Raw genomic sequence first — 25461 nt, forward strand, 5'->3', positions numbered from 1 at the left:
ATTGTTGGGGTGTCTGTGCAGGGACAGGAGTTAAACTCAGTGATCCCTGTGGGTCCCTTCTGACTCAGAATATTCTGGGACTCTGTGATTCAGTACCATGGCTTCCTGCATGAGTGGGCAAGGTTGGAGAGACAGGAAAAATGACCAGACACTTAAAAATGTCTTGGCTAAGAAGGGCTGAGGAGTCAATAGTGTGAGGGAGCAAGAGAAAAACAATCACTTTGGTGGCATTAACGTACGTACTCTGAAGCACCCTTCTCTCAAAAACACATCTCAGTGACCAAAAGCTCTGCCTAAAAGCCGCCCCTCACAGCACCCCAGGTTCTGTCCACACTTACTCGGAGAACTCCCCGCAGATCCAGGCAGCAGCATAGAGCACCTCACAGATGCCGTTCCTCTGGGTGTTGCTGGCGATGAGGTGGGCGTTGTCCAGCAGCATGGCCATCTGCGACACCGCAAACTTGCGGATGGCTTTCACCCTGATGGCCACGTCCAACATCTGGGCTGCGATCAGGTGCCCGTGCCTCGTGCCCTCCAGCCGCGTCAGCTCCACCAGGATGCTGATGTACCTGTGGGAAGGGGAAGGGATGGGTGGGTATCAGAGGACAGCCCCACATTACCTTTGTGATGAGCTCCAAGGTGGCAGCTGAAGGCACTGACCATTCAAAGTTTGTGATGTATTGATAATTGGACTGGCTGCAGATGTCTATGATTTTGGTCAGCAGCTCATCTCGGTACGTCGTCCCTTCGGCTTTATCCACGTGAATCATCAGTTTCTTCACAATCTCCATCAAGTTCTTCTTGGAGACCTGTTAAAGAGGTGGTGAAGGGTTCAACCACTTTCCTACACAGCCACATCCTTCCAGTTCCAGTAAAGTGGCTGCTGGCTCTTTGCTGGACCTATACCATGTTAACAAGAAACCAGAACCACCTCTGTGGGCCCCAGTCCAAAAATGAACCTGCTTAATGCTGTTCAGTGCTTTTGTTAAAAAAGAGCCAGCACAAGTTACAAGGTGTTTAAGAAAAGACCGGATGTGGCACCCAGTGCCATGGCACTAAATGGTGTTAGGTCACAGGTTGGATTTGATGATCTCCAAGGCTTTTTCCAACCCAGCTGATTCTGAGATGACCTCGCTGTGGGACAGCTGAGGATCAGAATTACTATCAGCAATACAGAAATCCAAGAGAAAGTGAATCTTCTACTGTCAGATTAGAAAGTTTAAGAGTTTAAAACATTTTTGCTAATAAAGGAAACAAATTTAGGAGTCATTAACATGCAACGGAATGGATTTCAAAAGGGGTGATTTCCAACAGAGAAACTCCATCCAGTCTGAATCAGAATTTCTAAAGCCCTCATGCTGAGGGAGATATTTCACTTATCCTAAGTGCCAGAAAAGATATGGGAGTTGTTATCAAAAGCCTGCTGTGGAGTGGCAGAGAAAGTTGCATGCTTGCCTTAAACATCACCTGCCTAAAGGGTCAGAGGGCTGCAGAGGAAATAAACGTAGGAACATACCATGCCATAGAGGAGATCTAAAGCTCTGAGTCGGATGGACTCATCTTTGTCATCCAAACATTGGAGAATGAGATCCTTGTGAGACTGAACTGACTTGGGGTGTGTTTTCAGGATTTTGGACATAGCTAACAGTCCCAGGTACTTCACTGTGAAAGACAAAATAAAACTTCTTTCCAAATATAGAAACACTCTCTTGTGCTGAGCATGAAATCCTAAAGCTGGTTTCAGCAGAAGCACTTGGAATTGAAACCCCTGAATAAAAATCTGTGATGAAGAAAAGCATTTTTGAGAATGGTGAATCACAGACTATGGTATTTAATTTCATAATCTCATAGACAGACAAGTAATTACATATATAACCCTCAGTAGGATCTTCCTGCACCTCAAGTTTTAGCATTGATTCAAAAATATGTATTTAATAAACAGAAAGGCTGGGGTTTGAGAACAGGCACCCTGAGTTGAACACAGCTTTAAAAGCATTGAAGATTGGCGTATAATAGTCCTGTTCTCAAGGGGAAAAATTCAGATGGCAGGAAAAAGGGCTGCACAAAAGAAAAATTTCCCAGTGTTCTTTGCCATCACTAAAGTTAAGTCAACACTCTTGCATTTTACTATTATGCTCACTCTGCTGAAAATAGCTGTCACTGCTTTCCAAGCAGCCAGTCTATAAAAAGGGGAATCCCAGAGCATGGAAAGAACTGTTTTAGGATTACAAGACCACAAACAGCAGTAATAATTGCTGTCATTTGTTTTTAAAAATATTATCATAAGGAAGTGCTCAATGATTTCCATATTAACCCCCCCAGCAACTGTTTCCAGCACACCAGGCACCACAACCCCTCTGAGGCTGCTGCAGCATTTCCCCAGTGCTTGGGGGCCAACAGCTCCATGAAGACAAGCACCATACTTACAGTTCTGGTCAGAATCTTCGATCAATATCCTCAACTTCTGCACACAGAGCTGGAAAAAAAGACCACACCGAGTTTATTATAGGTCTTAATTAAAATAAGTCTCCATGAAGTTTACTCGATACACAAGGAAGTATCTGACCAAGACCTGAGGTCTCCAAGTGAGAGTGTTTTCCTGCATTAACAGTCCTCCAAACAAAAGGAACCTCTGTATGGGCGTATTGATAGCAGGAGATGAATAAAGAGTTGGGAAAACTCTCCAACTCTGCATTTTAGAGTGAATTAAGTAGGAGAGTTTATATAGGAAATGCTTCAGTCTGCAGGATTGCACAGCGAGAGCACCTCAGGGAGCTACTGCTGTAATTTCTGGCAGAGGAACACAATCCCATTTTCCCCGGCCCTTGGGATCCCACAGCAGAGCAGAACAAAGAGCCCTCAAACACAGGGTCCCACCTGGATGCTGGCGCTGTGGTTGGGCATCCCCGAGGACAGAGAGATCAGAACTGAAACAGAAGCACAAATTCCAGTCAGTGTTTCTGTGCTGGGGGTGACTGCAACAACACCACCCGACAGCCCACACCTAGCTCAGCTCTCAGGGAAAGGTGCTAGATTATTGTTTGCCTGTTTGCCTGGACTTTTGGGGGTCTGGAGGGAGGAGACAAGGTTGTGACATGAACTTATAGTTTCATATACCATGAAAGTAATAATAAGAGGGCAGGAAAAAAAAAGTGTAAAGGTGGAAACAGCAGCACCAGCCAGGCCAAAGAGGCTCTTCTTTGCTCTCACTATGGTTTACTTCACTGACATCACGCAGCAGACAAGGCTGTTAATATGGCAGCAGCTACTGTACAGCTGAATTTTTCATTGTGCACTTTCCTAATGCAATGGGATGCAGCAACAGATCCTGGAGTTTAATGTGATTAAATTGGAGCTTTAATCAAGCCAGCCATTGTTGATTATATGGGACACTTGAAAGCTCTGGCAGCACACAGCCCCACTGCAGAAAAGGTGGGCCCACCTTGGTAACTGCTGCTGGCACAGCCCAGCCAAGCCCAGTGCGGCTGTGCCTGAGCAGGTGCCATGTGCTGCTCTCTGTCCCTGCAGGGAAACTGCGCTGGACACTGTCACCTCCAGAGCTGGCAGGTGCCACGTGTTCCTCGGGTGTTTCAGGGCTTGTTTGCTGGCTCCAAGTCTGACATCAGCATCCCGGAGGTGTCCTGGGTGGGTGAACTCACCCTCTACCCACTGGATGACCCCACTGGATCTCAGTGAAGGCCACTCTCATCCACAATGGAATTGCTCCCTGTGTTATTTTCCCTCTCATCATGACACCTCGTTTCCCTGAAGGAATACACAGTGAGTGACAGATCTCTCTTCCCTCTCTGAACTGACCCAGCACAGCAAGTTCTGCACCATTATCCAAAGTACCCACAGGAGACAGACAGACCAACTGTGAATGTCGATAACCCTCTGCTCCACACTCTGATAGGAAAAGTGCCAAGCCTGAGCTGCAATACTCTGTTATCCCTTTTTGCCTTTGTTTTCTCTCACCCTCCCAGTTATGGAGTTCATATCCCTTCCCCAGAAACTGAAACTGCCAATCAGTAACTCCAATTACCTCCTCTAAGGAATTACACCCCATTTTTAAACTGCAAAGTTGCAAAAATTAAAAAAAAAAAAAAAAAAAGAAAAAGCCTGATCCATCATCACATAAGACAACTTGGCAAAGAGACATCACTCTTGTTTTAATTCAATGGCTGCTGGTATATTTTGTAGTTGTAGCAACATTTAGGATCTGGCATATAAATAATCTCATTGTCTGTACTCAGTTCCAGCCTTCATCAAACACAACACAGCTGCAGTGACTGTGCCTCACCCACTGACAACAAAGGATTTCAGCCCCACAGTAACACAAAGTTTGCCAGGAGACTTACTGAATTATGAAATACATTAAGTTAAAGAAAAAAGGTTTACAGATGGTGTTAGTTGATGACAAAGTTCATCACGTTTCTTTTTCCTAGGTTCCAAGTTTCAGTTCTCACCTGCTATTACTGTGTTCACACATTCATATAAGAGAGACATGGCTGAGGTGCTGAAACAGAAATCAAGTATATTAAATAAGGAATAAACCAGCACATTTTGAAGAGTTGTCAGCACTATCTTGGAGCTAGTTAGCACCTTGAACTTCAAAAGACATTGTCAATATTCTGCTCCATATCCCTTCAAACAGATGAAATGATTCTCACTTAAAAATTGTTGGGGGAAGGGATTTTTAAACAAATGTTTAAAAACCAAAAAATCTTCCTGGAAAAGCAGCAAGTAAGAGCACTGTGACACAAGGAATATGGAAGGAAGTGGTTACTCTAACTCCAGCACCAGTCACAAACCACTGAAGCAATCCTGTCCAAGAATCAAATTAAATCCTCTGCCCAAGGTCAAAAATTCATGACAAGGCAGATGGAGAAGCTCAAGTCTCTCTCCAAGCAAGTGAGTCACGCCCCAGCAGCAGAGACTTGGGATACAGGAACACACTTCCCATCCCTGAAAGTCAGCAACCCATTTCCAGGGTCTGATATCTCCCAAAACTCAAATTCAAGGCTGCTTGTGCCAGTTGAACACACAGACAGTGCAGTTCTGAAAACTGCAGAGGTCCTTACAAAACCTGATCTGTACAAGAGCGCAACAAGAACCTCCCAAGGCCCAGAGGAGCAGGCTCCCAGTGCAGGGGACACAGGGAAGGAGCACAGCGCTGGAGGCAGCAGCGCAGTGATGCCCTGGGAGGGTCAGCCTGGGATGCTGAGAACCAAGACCAACACTTCTGCCCCCTGGGCACAGCTCAGGGTGCTGTAACTCATTAAGAGAACCAAAACAACTGAATGAAGACCAAGCCAAAGGGGAAATTCAGAATTACTGACGTGGGAGCTGGGGACAGGAGGTAGGATTGTCCACCTTCCTGCTTTTTCCGGTGGGTTGTATCTATTTGTTACTGCTGACAACTCCCTGGAGGTACCCAGATGCTGGTCTGCTCTGAGCCTGCCTTAAAGGAATAATGTGGATGGACAGAAATCATCTGGCTAGAGCTGCTCTCAAGGCTACAGAGATATCTGCTTAAAACTTTGCTCTGTCACATGAAAAGAAATAAACTTTTTCACTCAACAACTCCTGCATAAGATCACACTTGCTCTTCATAACTGGGAGAATCCATGTACTGCCTCCAAGGCATCTATTTCCTAATTTCAGTTCAGAATCAGAACCACTACACCACCACAAACCAGCACTAACAAGGGACAAGGAAATAATTTTATTTCATCTACATTTAGAACATACATGTTATAAGAAGCTCTTTCAAAACACACCTGAGCTGCCAAATGCACGAGGAAAGGGCTTTAATATATTCCTTGTCACACTGCTTTGGTGAGTAAGGCACTCCCAAAAGTCAGGAATCAAATGTGAGAGGTGAACAGGAGAGGCAAATACACAGCTGAGCCTTTTTTAAGCCAGAGTTTTTATACATTCTCCACAGTCATCTCTGGCTTGAAATGCAGTGAAAGGAAAGCAAATTGCTCCAATTTTCATGCGTCCTTTGGAGGAATTCATGCTGACAGTCAGACACTTGGAGACTTTCTTTTAAGGTATTTTACCTCAGGTTTTTTAGAAACAACCCAAATCTAAGATTATTTTTTGATGCTTCAAGGCAATATACCAAAAGTCAAGAAAAAGTTATAAAAATGCATCCTCACCCCAGATACTGACCCACCCACCAGGTCCTTCCCCAGTCCCGGCGGAACAGGGCAGGATCTGTCACACATACCTGTGGATGAGGTTGGTCAGGGGCTCAATCAATTTCTTTCCCAGTCTTGGTTCTAATGGAGTAAGAGCACCAAACTATTCAAAGAGAAGAAAAGTGAGTTAATAGCTGCTTTTCAGCAGCATCAAAACATTATGTAAATTACAGCTCACTGTATTCAAACTAAGCTATATTAACATATTTTTCTCTTTGGTTAAATTCACAAACATTAGAAGATATTCCTGGTTTCTTTTTATTCAGACTGAATGGTAACTATGCCTCCCAGCAAGAAATCCATTTTCACACCCAAGGTAATTTACTGAGAACCCTAATCCTGTAAACAAAAAGCAGAATACTTGCCAGTTTTATAATCTTAATGAGAACCCAATTATTGGTTGATGACGTCATCAACTTGAAGAAGAGCGGAGCAAGGGAAAGGTAATTTTTGGGATTGCGTCGAGCCAGCTCACAAATAACATTTACTGCAGCAGACTGCACACCTGGGGAAAACAAGTGGGAGAAGCACAAACCCCATCAATGCCTTCATTGTAATTGAAGTTTCTGGTGCAGAACCCCCACAGCAAAAGCAGCTGAAGCTTCAGACCTGTGTGCTCAATGGTTTGGCCTCATTCCCAACCTTGAGGCAGTAAAGTAAATACAGGAATGCAAAAGCAAACTGAGAAAAGGTTTTATTTAATTCTGGCTATTTTCTAATATAGCAGCAAGCCAGGTATCTGCTTTGGGTCCAGCATGACAAAAACCAGCACAGTGCCACATCCCTGCCCTGGACTGTAGAGAGCTGGTTGTGGAACACAGACAACACAGTCAGCAATCACTCAGCAGAAAGCTTCCAATCACTCTTGACTTCTCTGATATATATTAGTTCAAAATGTTTAAATATGAATCAAAAACAACAATTCCTTAAACAATCTGACCGGACACTTTCACTCCCTTCTCATTGCTCAGCCTCTTACATGGGCTGTTGTCAGTTTGGAATGTTTTAGTCTAGACAGGCTGGGTGTCCCAGCACAGAGCAATCTTTCTCTCCACAAAGCATAACAGGCAATTTCTTCCTCTCTCTGCAGGTGAGGGATTTTGCTTTCTTTAATAACACTGTCCCTGGAAGATGAATATTCCATGCCCACAATAAAACAGTCCAGGAAATGCAATTAAATTTCTCCCTGTAATAGCAGATACAGATCAAGTGGAGATCAGATACACATCACACACAGAATTCCCAAAACAAGTGTTTTGGTGCAGTGAGGGAACACCAGCACCTCCTGAAGACTGAGCAAAAATGTGAATATGATACAGAGCAACTGCAGATTTTTTGTGCTGCTGCTGACCTGCACTGACACAGTACTGAGGGGCCCAAAGAGCAGTCTGGACTCAAAAAATACGCTAAGGGAGATTAAATCATTTTACATGTGTCCACTGCAAGTCAATAGCTGCAGCTTGCTAAAAAAAGGACAAGAAATAACAAAAACAGAACCCCAAACCCTGAAATCCACTGAAATACTTTCAAAAGCCAAGTTCAATAAGCAACAAATCAGGAAACTTTTTGAGGTTTAACCCACTGATACATTTTCGGTAGCTTTGGGTTTGAAGAAATGAACATTTCAAAGAACATATTTTAAATATGGCAACACCTGTCAAAACTCTATGCTCACCTACCCTGAAACAGGTGAGACAGTGCCCAAAAGATGATTACAGCATTTTTCATCTATTCTTTTCTCCATAAGCTCTACAAGCACATGGACTTCCACACGTGGAAGCAGAAGGAATTCACTAAAATCCACTCACCGGGATCTGGATCTTCAAGTTTCTCTTTAAGGCGAGGAAATGCAGGACGGAGGGACTCTGGGTACTTCAAAAAAACTTTGTACATGATTAACACTGCCTTCTTCCTGATGTAAGGCTTTGTGTGAGACATCTGTTAACGAAACAACTGCAGTCAGGCTCTGAGAACATCCATGTTTCCAGAGCTCCTGTGCTCACACTCCTGTCACCAAGGCTCAACTGCGTTTTGAAAACTCAGCTTTGAGGTGAGAGCAAAACACAGTTATTTACCACCAAGACTAATGAATATATTTCAGAGTGAATATATTGATCTAACTAAGGTCTGTAAAAGCTCCCCAGAACCCCCACAAGAATGAAGCAGCAGTTTTCACATGTATCAGCTCTAAACTTAAGATATTTACCAGATTTGAATAACTTAGCATTCTATAATTATAAAGTTATTTCAACCTTATCAACTCACCAATGTCATGATGTCATTTGCCAAGTCCCTGGCAAGATCTGGAGTAACAAAACAGGACAAGCCAGTCAGTGCAACTCCAGTATCATACTGGTTAGGGCTACTCAGATCCTAAAAAAAGAGAAACACGCTCAAAAATTTAAGATCAAACAGGATGTCAAGAAACTACTTCCTCAGACTAATTTTATTCATTCAACATAAACGAGGCAGAGCTTCTGCTTCATGGGAATATTTATATATCAACCACTAACACCTGCTGAAGTACAACCAGCCTGGGGTTTAATACTGGCCACAAGGAACCATAATAAAACAAGAGATGGATGACTGCAACACAAAAGCAATCAGAGATTGCACCTTGGTGGTGTTTTGGCAATGGAAAGAGTTTTCAAACACTCATTACATTTAAAGTAATTATATTTAAAGTCCTAAAAAACTGGTATTAAATGCTAATGCTGCTAAGTCCAATTTCAAGTGCCATCAACTTCACTGTGAACAAGCACTCCTGGGGGAGTGGTGTCCCACCTTAATCGAGTAGAGAAATGAGATTATTCTTCTGCCAAGCTGCTGGCAGCACCACAACTTCCAGTCCACAAAGACAGGACACAAGTTATGTGTGCAGAACACATTTACTGATCAAGTTTCCTTGGATCTATCTGTGGTCAGTATCCTACCCAGCCCTCCAGAGTCTTTCAGGTCTTTCAAAATTTAAGTCACTTAACCATAGGAAAATTAATCTCTGAGTATGTTCAAGTGTAGACTGTAAATTGTGTATCAGGAAACACAAACATGAGGAAGCTGCACAGAACATTCCCACATGGACTGCTGAATTAAGAGTCCAGATTCACGTGGACGCTGAAGCTGCTTCAGGAGAGCTAAACATAGTCAGGCCTTTGGGGTTCTGTGCCATTTGCATCTCATTTAAAAACCTGCTGCAGGTGGTGGGAAATTAAGAGTCTAAGGATAATGCAATCTACTTCTTAAGGAGCAAAAAACTGCAATTCATCCTGGCTTGAATGTATTTTGAGAACTCATAAATCCTTCAAATCCCAAGTGGTTGGATCAATGAAACATGAAAAGGCATAAAGAAAGATGCTTTTAAGTAAAAATTTGGGCACGAAGTGGAAGTAGCCAGTAAGTGACTGAAATTCAGTAAAAGGAAGTGTCCATAATAAAGACAATAGATATTCACATTCAGCACAGAACAGTCCAAAAGACAAAGTGAAAAGCACTAGTTCTTTAGGAAAGATGCTGGATAACATCCCACCGCTCTTTTTTAAGCAATGAAAACACATTTTAGTTCCTCGTATGGTAAAAATGTAGGCATATCTTGTACTGCATCAGTCACGTTTTAAAGCAGTGATACTTAAAAAAATGAGAGTTAAGAGCTTTAAAAAAATATCTGTAACTTCAAGAATGGGAAAACTATGCTGCAAACCAGTAACTCTAAGGGATCAAGCTCCATGAAAATGAACACACATGTGGGTACATGAATAGAAAACAAAGCTTTCCATACACTCTTCACCATTTTTACACCCAATTCTACCAGAGAAATTAAAGTCTGATCTGGAATTACAGACAAAAAGAGCCCTCAAGTAGAAATGTTGTGAAGCCATGTCACTCCCGAGTCACAGCTCATCCTACTTCAGGAATGGGAACATTTTTCCTGCCTGTTACATTCTTATAAGCACTGCCTAGAGACCAGCAAAGTTATTTCTGTCACCATTCTCTGAGCTGAACAAACACAGAGCTGGTATGAGACAGCACAGGGAGGGCTGTGCACAGCTCCTGAGTGTTTCATTAATCCCTCAGCTTGTGGAATGACAGGAGACTGCAAATCAAGAACTCTACTTAAACACCTCTACGTTCCTAATGGGGAAATACTCAATACAGATGTGAAAGTACAAGTAGGGAGAGAGTGCAAGAAAAAATGAAGATTTACCTTTCGGATCTGATTAGTTGTCAACATGATGACATCAGTCCCTTCATGAAAGCACTGGGAGGCAGCCAGGTAACCAATGCGCTGGGAAAAGGCAAGGAGGAAAACAAGGTTTGTTTTTAAAGTCTGTTTAGGTGGAAAACAACTGGTGGCTTTAGAAGCAATATTGAAAAGATGAATGAGTAGGTTTGTGTAACAGAAGAGGCATGAGAGGATTCTCTAGAAAAGGGGGGTTATATCAAGATATAAATTCAGACAAGTAATGTTCTACTGATAATTTATCTGTCTTAGGGATAATAAAACCACCTCCACCTTCTCCATTTCGTTACAACACAGGTCAGTGACCACAAAGCTACAGAAATGAGGTAGGATTGTCTACTACACTAATTTTGTCTGTGTTGACTCCTATGTTTTAGATACAAAGCCTTAGAAAGTAACATTCCACGTTGTTTGGTGAGAAATGACTGCAACAGAACACGAAAGAAATATTTCAAGAAAAATTATAAAACTATTACAAAATAAAAAACAGCGGGTATTAGGAATCCCAGGTGGTCTTCACATAAAAATACTCTGGCTTTTCACAAAAGGTATCTGACAGCTTGGCCAGAGAACTCACCTTGAATGTAAACTTGGAAGCACTCATAACTTCAATAATGTTGAAAGCAGCCCAACTGATGTCATAGCCCAGCATCTGTAACTGTGAGCAGAGAAGCCAAGATAAACTCCTGAAATACGAGACTCAAGAAAATAGGTCAAGACACCTCCCAAAATTGAAGATGCAACAGGAGTCTGAAAATGATACTGTAAGACATCACAGGTTTATGAGCAGTGCTACACTGCAGACTCACAGTAACTGAAAGACATCACAAGTTTGAAACAGTTTGCATTAGTTGCAGGGTGCCTGCAAGTGCCCAAGGCCAGGCTGGACATGGCTTAGAGCACCCTGGGACAGCAGGTGTCCCTGCCCATGGCTGGGGTGGCACTGGATGAGCCTTAAGGTCTCTTCAAATCCCACTCATTCTGTGATTCTATGATATGCAGTTATATAAGATTTGGTGTGAAGAGTTTCCTTAACGATTTTTTAAAATAAAAACCATAGTAAAACCACAGAAAGAACTCTCTACCAATATTTCTGTCTTCTCCTTGTCAACAAAGGACTGAGCAAAGAGAAACCAACCCAGTTTCAAGGGCTCATGTCACTACATTGTAAGAACCAATCCAGTTGAAAACAATTTCTTTTAAATTGTTTTAAATGAGATTCACTTCCTGACCCATGACAATGAAATCCAATTGTACCAAACAGAGCAGGAACGTGCAGCCTCTGATGTCAGAGCAGGGGGAGTGCTGTCCCCACAGCCTGCACTTAGAGCAGCCCAGGGAGAGCAGGCACCCAGGCCCGAGGCTGGCTCCAAATCAGCAGGAAGGAACAAAATCCAGCTGCAATTCCACGAGATCCCAGCAAGGCACTCACATAGGTCAGTTTGCAGACTGCGTTTGCCTTCACTGCGATGTTGTCCTGCTTCAGCTCCTGCTTGATCTCATCGATGCACTGGGAGATGTATTTTGCCTGAGGAAAACAAACAAAAATTTGAGGTCCTTTACCAGTTTCTCAAGTTTGCAGCTGTTGGTGGGGAGAAGCAGCAGAACTCAGCATTTGCAAGCACCAATCTCACACACACACACACAACTTAGTAAGCACTTAATTCTGACAAAATTACTAATTAAAAAGAACCACCACAACTCTCTTACAAAACCAAAAGTATGAAAATGTTTCTTTGGTGGTTGTCCCTTCAGCCTCTCCCTCACAATTACACCACTCACTCCAAAGCTCTAGATTCACAAATCTGCAAACATGAAGTTGTTCAATGGAGATTGAATAGACAGAGGTCTGAACAAAACCAGAGCTCACCACAGCCAGAAAGCTCCCTGCCCCCGAGCTCACCAGTCAGAGAACAGCCGCTCCTTACACGACAAGGAGAAAGTGTCAAACACTGTTAACAGCCCACAAATGAAAGGTGACTGACAAAAACACGCTGAACTACCCCGCTTTTGGACATGCTGCCAATGATGACGCTGTGGGTGGGCACCCCCACAACACTCCCCGTGCCTGAAGGGACAAGGCACAAGGCTTGGCTGGGACACGGTATTCCTAGACCCCCCAGCCATGGAAAGCTCCATGGAAAGTCATGAACCCCCTCTCGCTTCTCACCTTCCATGAGCCCTTTTGCCATGTACACATTTTGATAAGTAACAGTTATTTGTATGAATTTGTCAGCAAGTCAAAGAGCCAAATGTCACAATGTTTACATTTAAATATTGGTGCTTCACATCTTTCCAAGCAATCACATCTGTGCTTGTGGGAAGGATGTGGCAAACATGTGATTTAAAATTATCTGTACAGATTTTACTTTATAAGCAGAATTTGCTCAGCCAAAGATTCTTCCAGTTCACAATTAATTATTATTTAAGTACTGAAGGCATCTGCTGCAGGAATCATGAAAATTTAAATGCAAAGAAATAATCTCTCTTCTCAAAGCCATGCATGCAGCAGGTTATTTCATATTCCTAACTGCCAGAGGAACCAGGTCAGAACCTGATTACCTAATCCCTGCCTGAATACCACCACCTTCCTCCAAAATTAGATTTTCAGCATAGGAGTCTACTGGCCTGACTTTAATCAACATTTTTTCCCCTTTACACTAATTTTTGTGTATTAATTTTTTAGCCTTTTACAAATGTCCTGGAGTGACACCCACCATTCAAGTCCCAGAATTTTGCTGCTAGAAACAGTGTGTGGAGAATGGATGGAGATCAACCCTGGGGAGAAGGACTTGGGGGTGCTGGTGGGTGAGAGGCTCAGCCTGCCCCGGCCATGGGCACTGACCCCAGAACCCCCCTGTGCCGGGCTGAGCCCCCAGCGTGGGCAGCAGGGGAGGGGGGGATTCTGCCCCTCTGCCCCACTCAGGTGAGACCCCACCTGCAGAGCTGCCCCAGCCCCGGGGAACAACATCAGCAGGACGTGGAGCTGCTGGAGCCAGTGCAGAGGAGGCCACAGAGCTGCCCCAAGGGCTGGAGCCCCTCTGCTCTGGGGACAGCCTGGGACAGCTGGGGGTGTTTAGCAGATGAATGAGTTTGAAGGAATTTAAGATATTCCTAAATGCCCATGTTTGGAATAGAAATACTGTCCTTACAGTGGGAATTCTCATGTTAAGGGAGGGCACTGTAAACACCAAACACCTTTCCTGTACAGAGATCCCTTCTGTCCTCCTGGGTACAGGTGAGTGGATCACATCTGCCAGAACTGGAGATGGAGTCACCCCCAAACACTTAACAATGCAGTGACCAGGTGACTTCACCCAGAAGCAGATTTGGGACTCTGAACCCTTCACCTGGGAGCAATTCAGGTCCTAACAACTCACACGGGAAGTTTAAACTCCTGAGTATAAACTAAAAAGATCTTCTGAGAGCAGAAAATAAATACTTCATCAAAGATGCTGCAAGAGTGACTTACACAACATGCAGCTGATCCACAAATATATTGTACTTGGCCTTGAATATTTTATGCCCACAGAAAAGCACTCTGGAACAGAGTGTCACAGAATCCTTCCCGTGTGTATCTTGTTGCCACATCCTGGGCAGCGAGGCCAGCGGTGGTTCTTAGGGTAGAAGAACACTAACACAGAGTCTTAGTCTTTACAACCATAACCAAAAGCCTCGATTATTTCCCACTGCATCTATCACCAAACTATTTAAACATTAGCTTAAGATTCCTGGCAAGCTTTTCAGAGTTGAGCACAACTCACTGTGTGAGCAGGAGGGGGAAAAAAATAAGAGTACAGGGAAGTTCAGCAGTGCCCAGCCCAGCACAGGCTCCAAAGTCACCAGTCCAACATCGCACAGGCAAATCCCTGCCGACCAGTTAGTCCAGCTTCTGGAAAAGCATATTACAGAGCTCAGAATCAGATCTGCAACTGAAAAAAAGGGATTAGAGAGAGCAGAAAGAAGTCCTTCCAAAACAGCTGTACTTCAAATCCCAAAACACTCCAAGGAATGGAAGGCACTATATATAGAAAGCTTTACAGGATCAGCAGGTATTAACTTTTTGTTAATCCTGTGCAGCGGCACTGCCGTGAATGAGCAATATGAGGAAAACGGATCTACTCAGCCTCCCCCCTAAACCTGAAAGCCAAGCACCACGCCCGGCTGGATCCGCTGCCACATTTCACACCCACAGACCTGGGAGGGAACCCAGAGGTGGGGGCGGATCCTTAGCGAGGCTCTGGCGGCTGGAACGCTGCCCCGGGCACGCACAGGACCTGCAGGTGCTTCCCGCGGACCGACCCCCACAGCCCCCAGTGCAACCCGTGAGCTGCTCAGTGAGGTCACACCAGACAGCAAAAGGGACAACAACCACTTGATGCAGTGAAAAAAACTGGAAGGAAAAAAAAAACCCCAAACCCCCCAAATTTACATACTGACACAGCAAAGAATCTGGATATCTTGCCCAGCACCAATTACACTTTTGCATAACCCCCTCCAATATAGGAATTTCCTAGTGTGGTAATTAAAAATAAATATTTCTCAGAATATAACTAGCTCACGTTAAATGCTTTTGAGGCTCCATGAATCAGAGAATCATTAAGGTTGGAAAAGCCCTCTAGGATCAACAAGTTCAACAGCTGCTAATTCAGCACTGCCATGTTCATCACTAAGATATGTCCCCAAATGCCACATCCATGTGTCTTTTTGAACACTTTTAGGGATGGTGACTCCATCACTGCTCTGGGCAGCCCCTTCCAATGCCTGGCCACCTTCTCCATGAAGCAATTTTCCCCCAATATCCAATCTAAACCCTCCCTGGCACAACTTAAAGCCGTTTCCTCCTGTCCCTGTTCCCTGGGAGCAGAGCCTGACCCCCCACCTGGCTGTCCCCTCCTGTCAGGGAGTTGTGCAGAGCTCCAAGGTCCCTCCTGAGCCTCCTTTTCTCCAGGCTCAGCCCCTTTCCCAGCTCCCTCAGCCCCTCAATGTCTTTCTTATCATGAGGGACCCAAACCTGATCCCAGGATTCAAGATGGGGCACCAGCAGTGCCAAGAGTTCATTTATGTTCCCAGTATTCATTCTAATATCAATATATTTCTTAGCTGCTAATTCCGTGACAGTACAACTTGCAAGTTTTGTGTTGATGGCTCCCACATTCTGGCCAGCTGACTGAGGAGCACTTCTAAGCCCCAACACCTCCAGAGCTGTGGATGTGCCCAGCCAGATGGGCCTGAGGGAGGCAAGCAATGCTCAGGCAGGGTGGGGAGGACAGGCAGAGCCATGAGGCACAGGAACCCTCTCAGGAGTGGGAACAGGGGCAGAGCTGCCTGCCAGCAGAGCTGAAGCCTCTGAGCGCAGCCGGCAAGGAGCTGAGGCTCTCTTTAATTCCTGCCAGGCTGCCAAGTGGGAAAGGAGCCTTCCCTGCCCCGGTGGAAAAGGCTCCTTAATGAAATGCTATAGCAACCACTGTGGTGATTGCTCTGTCTCCCAAGGAGCCTTACAGGAACACGCCCGGAGCAGCCCAGCTAAAACCCTGCAGACATGGGCAGCGAGTACTCAACAAAGCTGTGACAACAGCACAGCCACAACTGCATCGCTCAAAGTATGTCATCAATGAGATGCTGCAACATTTTATAGCCATTAACAAAATACAGAAGATGTTTTTTAAAATAAGCCCAAATTCCTCAAGAATTCCAAGATCTCACCTAGAAAATATGTGCATCTACATGTACGTGAGTGGCTAAAATAAGAAAGAAGGCATCATGAATCAAAGACACAGTCCCTTTGAAATGGAAGGAGCAAGGGGAGAGCGGGTCATGGTAAGAAGCCAAAAATGTCATTTTACAGCATTTTTCATTTCCCAGCCATGTTTTTTGACTTACCTTTGAAAAACACTAAAGCTTTATTCCAAGCCCAGGCAGAACTTGGGGTTTGCTGACAATTTCAGAGATGCTCACAAAAGACTTACCTTTCTCAAGCAAGCAACAGTACAATCAATGTAAGTGTGATTGTATAACGATTACATTCCTAAGAAATGTGATTCTCCATGCTCCACTTTCTTTCATTAACTGACAGGAACACACTGATGACTGGGATGGAGATCACTGCAGAACCTCCACATTAAATGTAATCATGTAAACTACTCTTTTCCAGTAGTCTTTAAGAAGCTGTATTTTCATTTCAGGCATAAATCATCTTCTAAACCCAAGAGAAGGCAAACTCACATTCCTTCCACTTTGGGTTGCAACTCAGCAAACCAAATGCACTTGATTTGAGATTCAAACCTGTCACTGCAACATCCAAGTGCTTCCATCCAGATGAAAGAGCAAAATGTCAGTGAACATTAGTTCCTATTTCTCTTGTGCTTCCAGGGTTAAATATGTTTTAAAGAAAGATTTAGTAATAGTGAATGGCACAAGAAGCAAGTCTTTTCTGATATATCTGAAATGACACCATGGTGAAACAAACGTTTGGAATACTTAGAATATAAAAATAAATAAGCACAATATGCAGCATTTCTTCTGTTTTAAGCACTATAGGATTTATCAGTTTTTGGTAGGACTTTGAGACAAACTCCATGAGATCATGCTGAGCACAAGCACATGATGGTCTCACATGAGAGGAAGATGCCACTGCTGCAACTTCCTAAGATGACTGAGATGCTCAGCACCAAAGGCAGCTACACCACAGGCACCTTGTGGAGGTGAAGGAACTTCCAGATCTGTTCGTGCTTCAGGTGGCAGATCCCATTCCCAACACAACACAGATCAGCTGCCAGTTCCTGACTCAAGCAGAAATATTTATCCCTTGCCAGGCTTCTCTCAAGCCCCCAAAAGCAGCCCTGGATGTCAAACACCACTGAAGCAGTCAGAGAACACCTCCAATGTTTGCAGTACCTGGATATGTTGTGCCATGACAGTTCTGAGTGAATCAACTGAAGTAACAGACAAGGGAATTAAAGAGCAAAATGTGCTGCCTTCTACTGACTTGGACACAGCATTAGTGATCAACATATTCCACAATTATTCCCATAAAAATACTGTATTATTTAACTACTGTAGAAAAACTTATTTGAGATAAATAAGAGGATCTTTTGTTAAGGCTACTCCATGGCTGGATAGAAAGAATTCCAAGGCATGTGCTCCCACACATGCTCCTCACAAGCAACTCCACCAAACCCATGGCAAAGCAGCTGAGCACAGAACAGAGGATCAGCAGTGATGAGAAGCTACACAATGCTCATCTTGATGGGTTTGCAGCAGCCTGAGTCCAGCAGTGCACAGAGCACTCAGGTGCAACAAAGGGCTCAGGAAACTGAAAGGCGTTTTCATAAAGCCAAGCTTATCTTTCACTCAGCTGCTGATGAACAGCATTGCTGTACATGTTTTAACATGCCTCAGTTTTGTCCTTGTTACCCAGCTTTCCAGGGATTTACTGGCTCACCCTCAGGTAGGCTCCAGATCCCAGCCCAATGTACCGTTCTCAGTGACAACGCCAGAGGCATGAGGTTCTGCTGGTTCATCTGCAGCAGACTTCTATATTATTTATTAGAAACACGATGCATTACCCACTGCTCCCTTGTCTGGTACAAGCACAGGGAGATCACAAGACTCCTTGGCCAAAGAACACAGAGAAAGGAACGCACAAAGTTGGTTTTCAGTTTTTTCTTTTGTTAATGTTTGCTGAAGTTACACACATCAACTGAAAACTGGCATGATGCATGCACACATCCATCCTAAAATGACTCATAGGCCAATTCAAACCTTTGAACCTTATTCTAAAAATGCAGAGAAATGTTCTCTATGCAAGTACTGTGCACCAATTTCAGGGCAGATACCCAACCCCAGACCAACCACTACAGCCCTTAAGGCACTGCAGAAGAACATTCAGGATCTTCTGTAACACAAAGGTTGGGTTTCAGGAAAGAAAAAGCTTTGGAATTGCAGCTGCTTCTCCAAAGTGACTCCAAGCACCCGCAGCATCCCTCCAAGCACTGGGATGTTCTGGCAGTCTCCCATGGACAGCTCCTCTTTGGTGGTTTACCCAAAGATAATTCAGGATTTCACACTGAAATGCCCACAGAAGGACACTGACGCAGGAAGCTGGAGCTAAACAAAACATCCTGCCCCCCTCCCAGGTGGGCAATGCCAACATCACTGCTGGCACCTTGGGAATGAGGAAAGTGGCAATCAGCAAGCCCCAAACACTGGTAAATCAGTAAGCAGGCAGCAGCAGCAAGGGTCTAGAGATGTCCCTTAATTATCTCCAGTCTGATCAGTCCTTTAATATAAGCACATCTCCAGCCTGATCACAGTATTTGTTAATTTAATTGCACAGCAATTAAACAATCCTCAGGGGTCTGTGCTGTCTAAACCATATCCGAGCAGACAACTCTTGAGCCTGGAGAGATGCGTCAGATAAAAGTGTTCAGCCTCGCAAATACAAGATGTACCCGAAGTTTTATTTTTACATAACTATGCAAAAAGCTTTGCAAAGTGTTTTTACAGTAGATTTTTCAACTTGCTTGTTCCAGACATCTCTGATAAAGGCAGGCTTCACTGAAGCACGTGCTTCGTTGGATGCTTAGGAAACAGTCACTTCCTCCTAAGGAACTGAAGTAGCTATTGTTGCTGAGACTCAGATGACTGAAGCAGTTCAGGGAGAAACCAAAAAAAGATGCTTAATGACGTATTAACACCAAATAAAAATGTAACACTGAAAATACTATAAAGATCTACCACTGATTCATGCACAGCTGTGAGTACTCTGCAGTTATGGAAAGGTGAGGAGGACAATCAAGAAAAAGATGGTTCATGGCCACTCCTGGCTTCTTAAATTCAGCACAAATATTTGTGTGATTAAAGTAAGTTTGTTCACCCCCTCCCTACTGTACAATCACAGCACTCACACTAAACAAACATCCACTCTCAAGGCTGAAGCTGATTAACACAGTGATCCACTTGGGGCAATTATTTTATACAGCTTTGCCATAAAGATTGAGCCAACCAGAAGAAAGTTTCAACATTCCCACATTGACACCTCCCTCCATTTATACACCTTTCAACACAGGAATTTCTCAGCAGAAGTTGTCAGGTTGGAGCACCTAGGTCATCATGGAAATAACAATTAAAAAAAACCAGCTAATACTAAAACCAGCACTCAGCTGTGGGGTTTACAAACTCAGTGCCCAGCCTGCTGGGCAGTGACTGAGGGGGAGCTGGTAGGAATCAGACACTCCTAATACCCACTTACACTCAGAATTCAACAGGGTTCACTTATCTCACTGTGAAGGTTTGCTTCTTATTTAAAAACCCCACTCAAGCACCTTTCTGAGCTACTAACACTACCACCAACAGTGTTATTTTCTGCAACTTTTACCCTAGTCAAATATTTTTATCCTTTCTGACACCTGGATTTTAGCAGACTCCCCCATAGATGATGAAGCATTTCAATTTCTCAGCGTGAACGATCAGCAGTTTTTAATAACCCAATGAACAAAATGCTTCCTTGTAAGGGCTCTCATGACTCGGTTCTTTCTGGTGCCTGTCAGGTAACACTGCCCTTCCCAGGGCACCAGGAATGGGATGTACTCCCAGAACACTTCCCAGTGAAAACCTAAAGGTGCTGTCTGTACACAAACGTATTCACTAAGCCACACCGTGGAGGAAGAGGTTTTCAGTCACTTTCATGGACACTGATGGCAAGAAATCAGAGCCCCATTTTCTGCACTCAGCCCTGGGACAAAGGTCAGCATCAAAAAGCACCAAATAAACAACTCTCTGCAGTTGATCACAGCGCAGAAATGTAATTTGTATCCATATTTTACTTTGATGTGTCTGGCTGTTTTTCCCCTGGCCTCACTAAAGGTACAGTGGATGGCCACTCCATTTCTTAGGTACCAGACAGCTCTTCCTCTGCCCTGGACCTGCCTGGGCACAATATTCACTTCCACATGTGCCAGTGCAGATCTGTCTGGAGCGTTTCAAACCCTCAGCAGAGACAGCTAGAAAATGATCAGGACTGGGAGCAAAGCTATTATCCCCACTTATGCCACAGTCAATTAAGTAATATTTAATAGAGGAGAAAGCAAGAAGCTAATGAAAGGCAGCACTAATGCAAAGCCTCAGCTGCTCCTGCCTGTAATCACAGAAGCACAAGGCCACATCCTGGCTGGTGTTCCATGCTCCAGGCCCTTTGTGTCCGTGACACAGCAGGTAAGGCAGGACACTGTCACACTGGGCCTCGCAGTCAGTCTCACACTGGTTTCTCACCAAGTGCTCTGAGGTCCTCATCCAACCCTCTCTGTGTATTGTTGCTCTTTCCGACTTGGTCTTTTCCAGTGATTCACACACACGAAGAATTAACAATAGCAACTCCAGATCCACTTGGAAGTGGGTGGAATAATGAGCTGCCTTCAAAGATATCAACACGTGTGTGACACACAGTAACTGATGGAGCAGCAGGGCCTGAAAGGGCTGTCTGTCATCAATGAACTGCACTGCCCAGCAGTTGGTCTGTTCTTTCAGACACCAACAAGCTGTTTAGCATCCCTCAAAATTCCCTGATTATGTTCCATCCCACATCCTTTACCACCAAATACTAATAGTGCACCAGTGGCTGAGGCCAGGCCATCAGAAGGCCTTCAGCCTCACTGAGGACAGGCTGAGCCCAGAAGGGTTTTGTGATGTGAAAAGATTCCTCAAAACTCCCCAGGCCATCATTTCATCTGAAAACGTGTCAGAGAAGCTGCTGGAAACCAGCAGTGGAACACAGCATCCCTTTATTCAGGAGGAAAAGCTTTTTTAACAATACAAGTGCCCTGTCCTCAGGTAACACCCAGTAAGCAGCAAGAAGCCACGGCCAGGTTGGAAAGCCCAGCTGACAGTAAAACACATTTCACAGCACGACACACAATGCTCCTCCCATTTAGCATTATATTAGTAACTGAGTATATTAGTAATTAATTAACTGAAGTTAATTTTTTTTCCCAATCAGCATCACTGATTGCTCCTTTCACTCTTCCCAAACAGTTTAAATGTAAAGCAGCAATGAGATACTTATCACCCAACACCACAGACAGGAAAATGTGGATTTTCAATATGATTTTTTCCCAGAAGTATCCATTACCAAAACACAAAGGGCTAATACTGGCACACACAGCAGAGTCTCTGAGAAAAGAGGGGGACAATTTTCTCATTTTGTATAGGACTTTTTAAAATCTCATCTCTCTCCTTAAGTGTCCTGCAGCAAATCAAAGACACCTGAAACAGAGGGCTACTGTCTGAATGAGCCTAAGAACACTCATTAATATCTGCTTCTGTTATTTTATAATTTCAGTTTTATAAAGGAACATCTCACACCAGCATCCGACAGGAGCTTCCTTGTTAGGAAAAACAAACTTTTAACTGTGAATGAAAAACACTGTGCAAGGGCCAAACAGCATCAAAGACTTATCCTGTCTCTTATTACACGTTTAGGAGAACAGATATAATTTATCAGTTTGGACTATCTTGGCAAAAATCCAGTATATTTGAACAGCCTATGGTAGAAGGCATTCCTCTCCTGACCTGTGGAGCAGATCCCAAAGCAGTAGGTACAAAGTGGGAGAAGTTACTCCATGGAGTATAAAACCACCTCATAACTGCTGAGAAACACCACTTCCATTAGCAAAAGCATTCCTTTTCCAAATGAGAGGGAGAGAATGAGGTATTGGAAGTGAAAAGTCAGGAAAACGCAGCAGGACCAAGTTTGGCTTTGAACTGGCGCTGGGAAACACCACAGAGACTAAAGCCTGTGTTGGAAATAAACACGTGTCAGAGCTGGGAAGGAGCGAATGCTGCTCTGCCACCTCACTCCTTGCACACAGCTCACCCTGCACAGGGACAAGGCAGCTCCAGCACTGCCAGAACACTGCAAATGGACAGAGTAAATCTGCACAGAGCAGGTTAATCTGTTAACCACCTCCCCTCTCCTACCCTGCATCCTTAGGAAGTCCATCCCCTCAGTTCCAGTGTTTTAAACCCAAAATAAATGGGTCGAGCAATGGAAATGCCTGTGACAGGGAATGAACACGCTGTGAGCTCAGAGCCAGGCAACCTCCAGCACTCTCAGCTCCTCCAATGAGCTGAGGAGCACACAAAACTTATCAATGAAGAGATGTGGCCTCCTCTGAGTTTAGGACACACCTTAGGGTGTGAGATTTAGGGTCACAGCAGCACAGGAAAAACAAACTCATCAAGCAAGAACACATTGGGGCTGTCAAAGAACTGCCCTGAGAAACCCTCTGTGAACTGGGATGCCAAGCACTCCTGCAGCATCCATGGGCTGTGAAATACCAGGTGTGCTCTTGTGGTACCAAGAATAAACCTTTCCATCTCAGATCTACCAGGAGAGGCTACGCAGAGGGATGAGGGAATAAGTGAGGGCAGATTTTTCCATGTGATTAAATTCCAAAACACAAACCCCACAACATGTAAATAAACTAACCTCCTGCAAAAAGTACAAGTAAATCAGAAGTCAAAACAGCAACCTTGCCTTCATTTCTCTTCATAGCATTGCTATTTAGCAACCACAGAAGCTTCTTTCCAGAGACAACTCTTCCTGGAAAAACTGTTGAGCCAAGACCAACAGCCAATATCCTCCCCACTAAAGCACACTGGTTTAAACAAATTTGCTTTTCTGATCAGGATGGGGTGTCTGTCTTAGGCTTAGACACTTATCTTGAGACACACAAATGTTGGTTGAACTGCAGCACAGGAGCAACATTTAACAGATACAATGATACTGTAGGGAAAAGAGGAAGAATTTCTGCAGCTACTTCCTCTAAAACAGCATTCTGATTTTGTAACATCACCTGAAAATTAGCCAATGTCCCTGGCCACTGCTGGGAAGTACTGAATCCACACCCAAAATCTCAACAGCAGGTTTACAGCTCTCTCCAGCTGAGCCAGGAAAAGGCACAGTCCTGCACTGTTTGCAGCCACTCAGTGGAATTAAGAAAAACGTTTGAAGGATTCACAAACATACGAGTTTTGCCAGTGCAATGTCTTAACCAGCTGAACCCTCGTTTGGGTTTTAATTTGTACTGTGCTCCTGAGGACATAAAAAGGAATTATCCCCATAGTTATCTATTTCAAAATCTCACCATTTGTACTCCAAACTGAAGAGTTTAAAACCCCATCATGCTGCAGCCCAGCTGCTGTAAGAGACAACATTGCTTTGACCTCACTGAATCCCAGAGTATGCACACCCCTGAGTAACAGCTTCCTACAAGAACACAGAGCCCTACAAAATTGTCCAAGGAGTGTTTTTCCTAACTCCAAAGGGCACCAAAGCCAATACATTTTAACAATTTCTTGCCACAGACTGAGAACAAACTCGGTGTGGCTTGCAGCTCTCTTTACGAAGCTGTTTGTCACAAAATTATTTTAGAAAGAACATTCAATTTTTTTTTCAAAGAACAGGTGTCCCAAAGGCCTGGACCTTCACCAGGAGGATCCTCAGGGGTCTGACAGCTGCTGAAACACTTTCACTCCTATGCACAAAGGAATAAAGCAGATTTACCAAAAGCAGCACAACACATTGGGGGGGCTCTGTAAGAATCCTGCTCACCAGGTCCCACTCTGGCAGACCACACTAGGCTCATAAATTCCATACAAATTTGCTGTTGCCACTTTGTGGTGTTTCCCACATCTCACAGGGCACTGCACAGCAGCCCTGCCTTCCTCTGCCACCAAACCAGCACCATAAATTGAACAAACGCTGAAATAAATTGGATTCAATGATCCTGACGGGTCCCTTCCAGCTCAGCACATTCTGCCACTCTGTGAAAAACAGAAGTTTCCCAGGTGTGCTCACCACCAAACAACCCCCTGTCCGGGGCACAAGGGGCCTCACAGAGATTTTGGTTTCAGTTCAATAGCACTAGCAAGGAAGATCAGCTTCCCTAGTAAAGTTCTTCATTTAGTTACATGTTTACAACTTTTCCAGATGCTTTCGATAGCTGATCCTGACTCCACGGCAAGCCCCCAACACACCAGCAAAGCCCAGCTGTTAGAACAACCTTAGGAAAGCTTCCCAAGCTTCATCAGTTACTTGAAGATGAACATAAATGACATTGAGGCCCGTTACTTCTCAATTACCATGTGACACTTCACTGTGGAGTCTCACATAACGCGTTCTTGATGACTAATTATTTCACCTATACTAATTTCCTGATCACGTGCTTTGCACACAAGAGTGGATAACAGGCCAACACGGAGAACTGATTGCTGCCTAGAAAAGCTCGTAGAGAAGGACGTTTTAGTCAGGAGATACTAGGCATGAATGATCTGAAAGCTGATTTAGAACCTTAGTTCTCCTGTATAACAGATTCTAGGTGAAGAATATATAGCTGACTAGAGCACGTGACTGTAGGGCTGGAGAGGATGGAATTCCTCTATATTGTCTCTCTAATAATCATGCACACATTCGCGTATGTTTCTATGCATATCTATCCGTATGTGTAACACGGATCTCAGCACCACAACAACACACTGAACGGAAAGGTGAGCACCAAGCACGACCCTCCCTTAGGAACTCTCATACTCTCAGGCAGCCCGTCCCTCCTGCCCCACACCCCAGGGTCACGTTCCTCGTTCTGACTCCCGCTTCCCCCTTCCCAACCCAACATTCCCTCCCCAGCCACGGCCCCAGCGGCCAGCGGTGACATCCCCGGGCCGGAGCGCAGGGAAGGCTCCCCTCACCTCATCCTCCTTGTGATTGCGGATGCCGCGCACCAGGTCCTGCAGGTTCTTGTCAAACATACGGTCGATGCTGCCCTTCACCATCTTCAGCGCCATGGCGGCGGCGGCGGCGGGGCCTGCGCCGGGCTGAGGGGCCGGGCCCGGCCGGGGGGGCCGCCGCGGTGCTGCTGCCGCTCGAGCCGGGTGAGAGCAGCGGTTCCGGGGCGCTCACATGCCGAGGGAAGCGGAAGGGCACGGGCGGAGCCGCCCTGGCGGACGGGCGGGCACGGGCGA

General features: G+C 44.6%; 1 protein-coding gene across 1 annotated transcript in view; it reads right to left on the reverse strand.

The window, feature by feature from the left end:
* Window positions 1-25299, reverse strand: part of AP3D1 (adaptor related protein complex 3 subunit delta 1) — a 42760-nt gene extending 17461 nt beyond the window's left edge. Inside the window, exons 1-14 of the mRNA XM_066205797.1 lie at window positions 25189-25299; window positions 11876-11971; window positions 11021-11101; window positions 10408-10488; window positions 8472-8579; window positions 8015-8144; window positions 6572-6711; window positions 6236-6309; window positions 4467-4516; window positions 2878-2927; window positions 2428-2476; window positions 1517-1662; window positions 661-809; window positions 339-569 (exon numbers count right to left, since the gene is read on the reverse strand). Of these exons, the coding sequence (XP_066061894.1) occupies window positions 339-569; window positions 661-809; window positions 1517-1662; window positions 2428-2476; window positions 2878-2927; window positions 4467-4516; window positions 6236-6309; window positions 6572-6711; window positions 8015-8144; window positions 8472-8579; window positions 10408-10488; window positions 11021-11101; window positions 11876-11971; window positions 25189-25284 (1481 nt within the window). The 5' untranslated portion in view covers window positions 25285-25299. The remainder of the gene's footprint in view (window positions 1-338; window positions 570-660; window positions 810-1516; window positions 1663-2427; window positions 2477-2877; window positions 2928-4466; window positions 4517-6235; window positions 6310-6571; window positions 6712-8014; window positions 8145-8471; window positions 8580-10407; window positions 10489-11020; window positions 11102-11875; window positions 11972-25188) is intronic.
* Between the last annotated feature and the right edge of the window lie 162 nt (window positions 25300-25461).

The sequence above is a fragment of the Chamaea fasciata genome, unplaced genomic scaffold (genome assembly GCF_029207755.1).
Source record: "Chamaea fasciata isolate MVZ Bird 193981 ecotype frontalis unplaced genomic scaffold, bChaFas1.0.hap1 SCAF_28, whole genome shotgun sequence".
In the NCBI taxonomy this organism is placed as follows: Eukaryota; Metazoa; Chordata; class Aves; order Passeriformes; family Sylviidae; genus Chamaea; species Chamaea fasciata.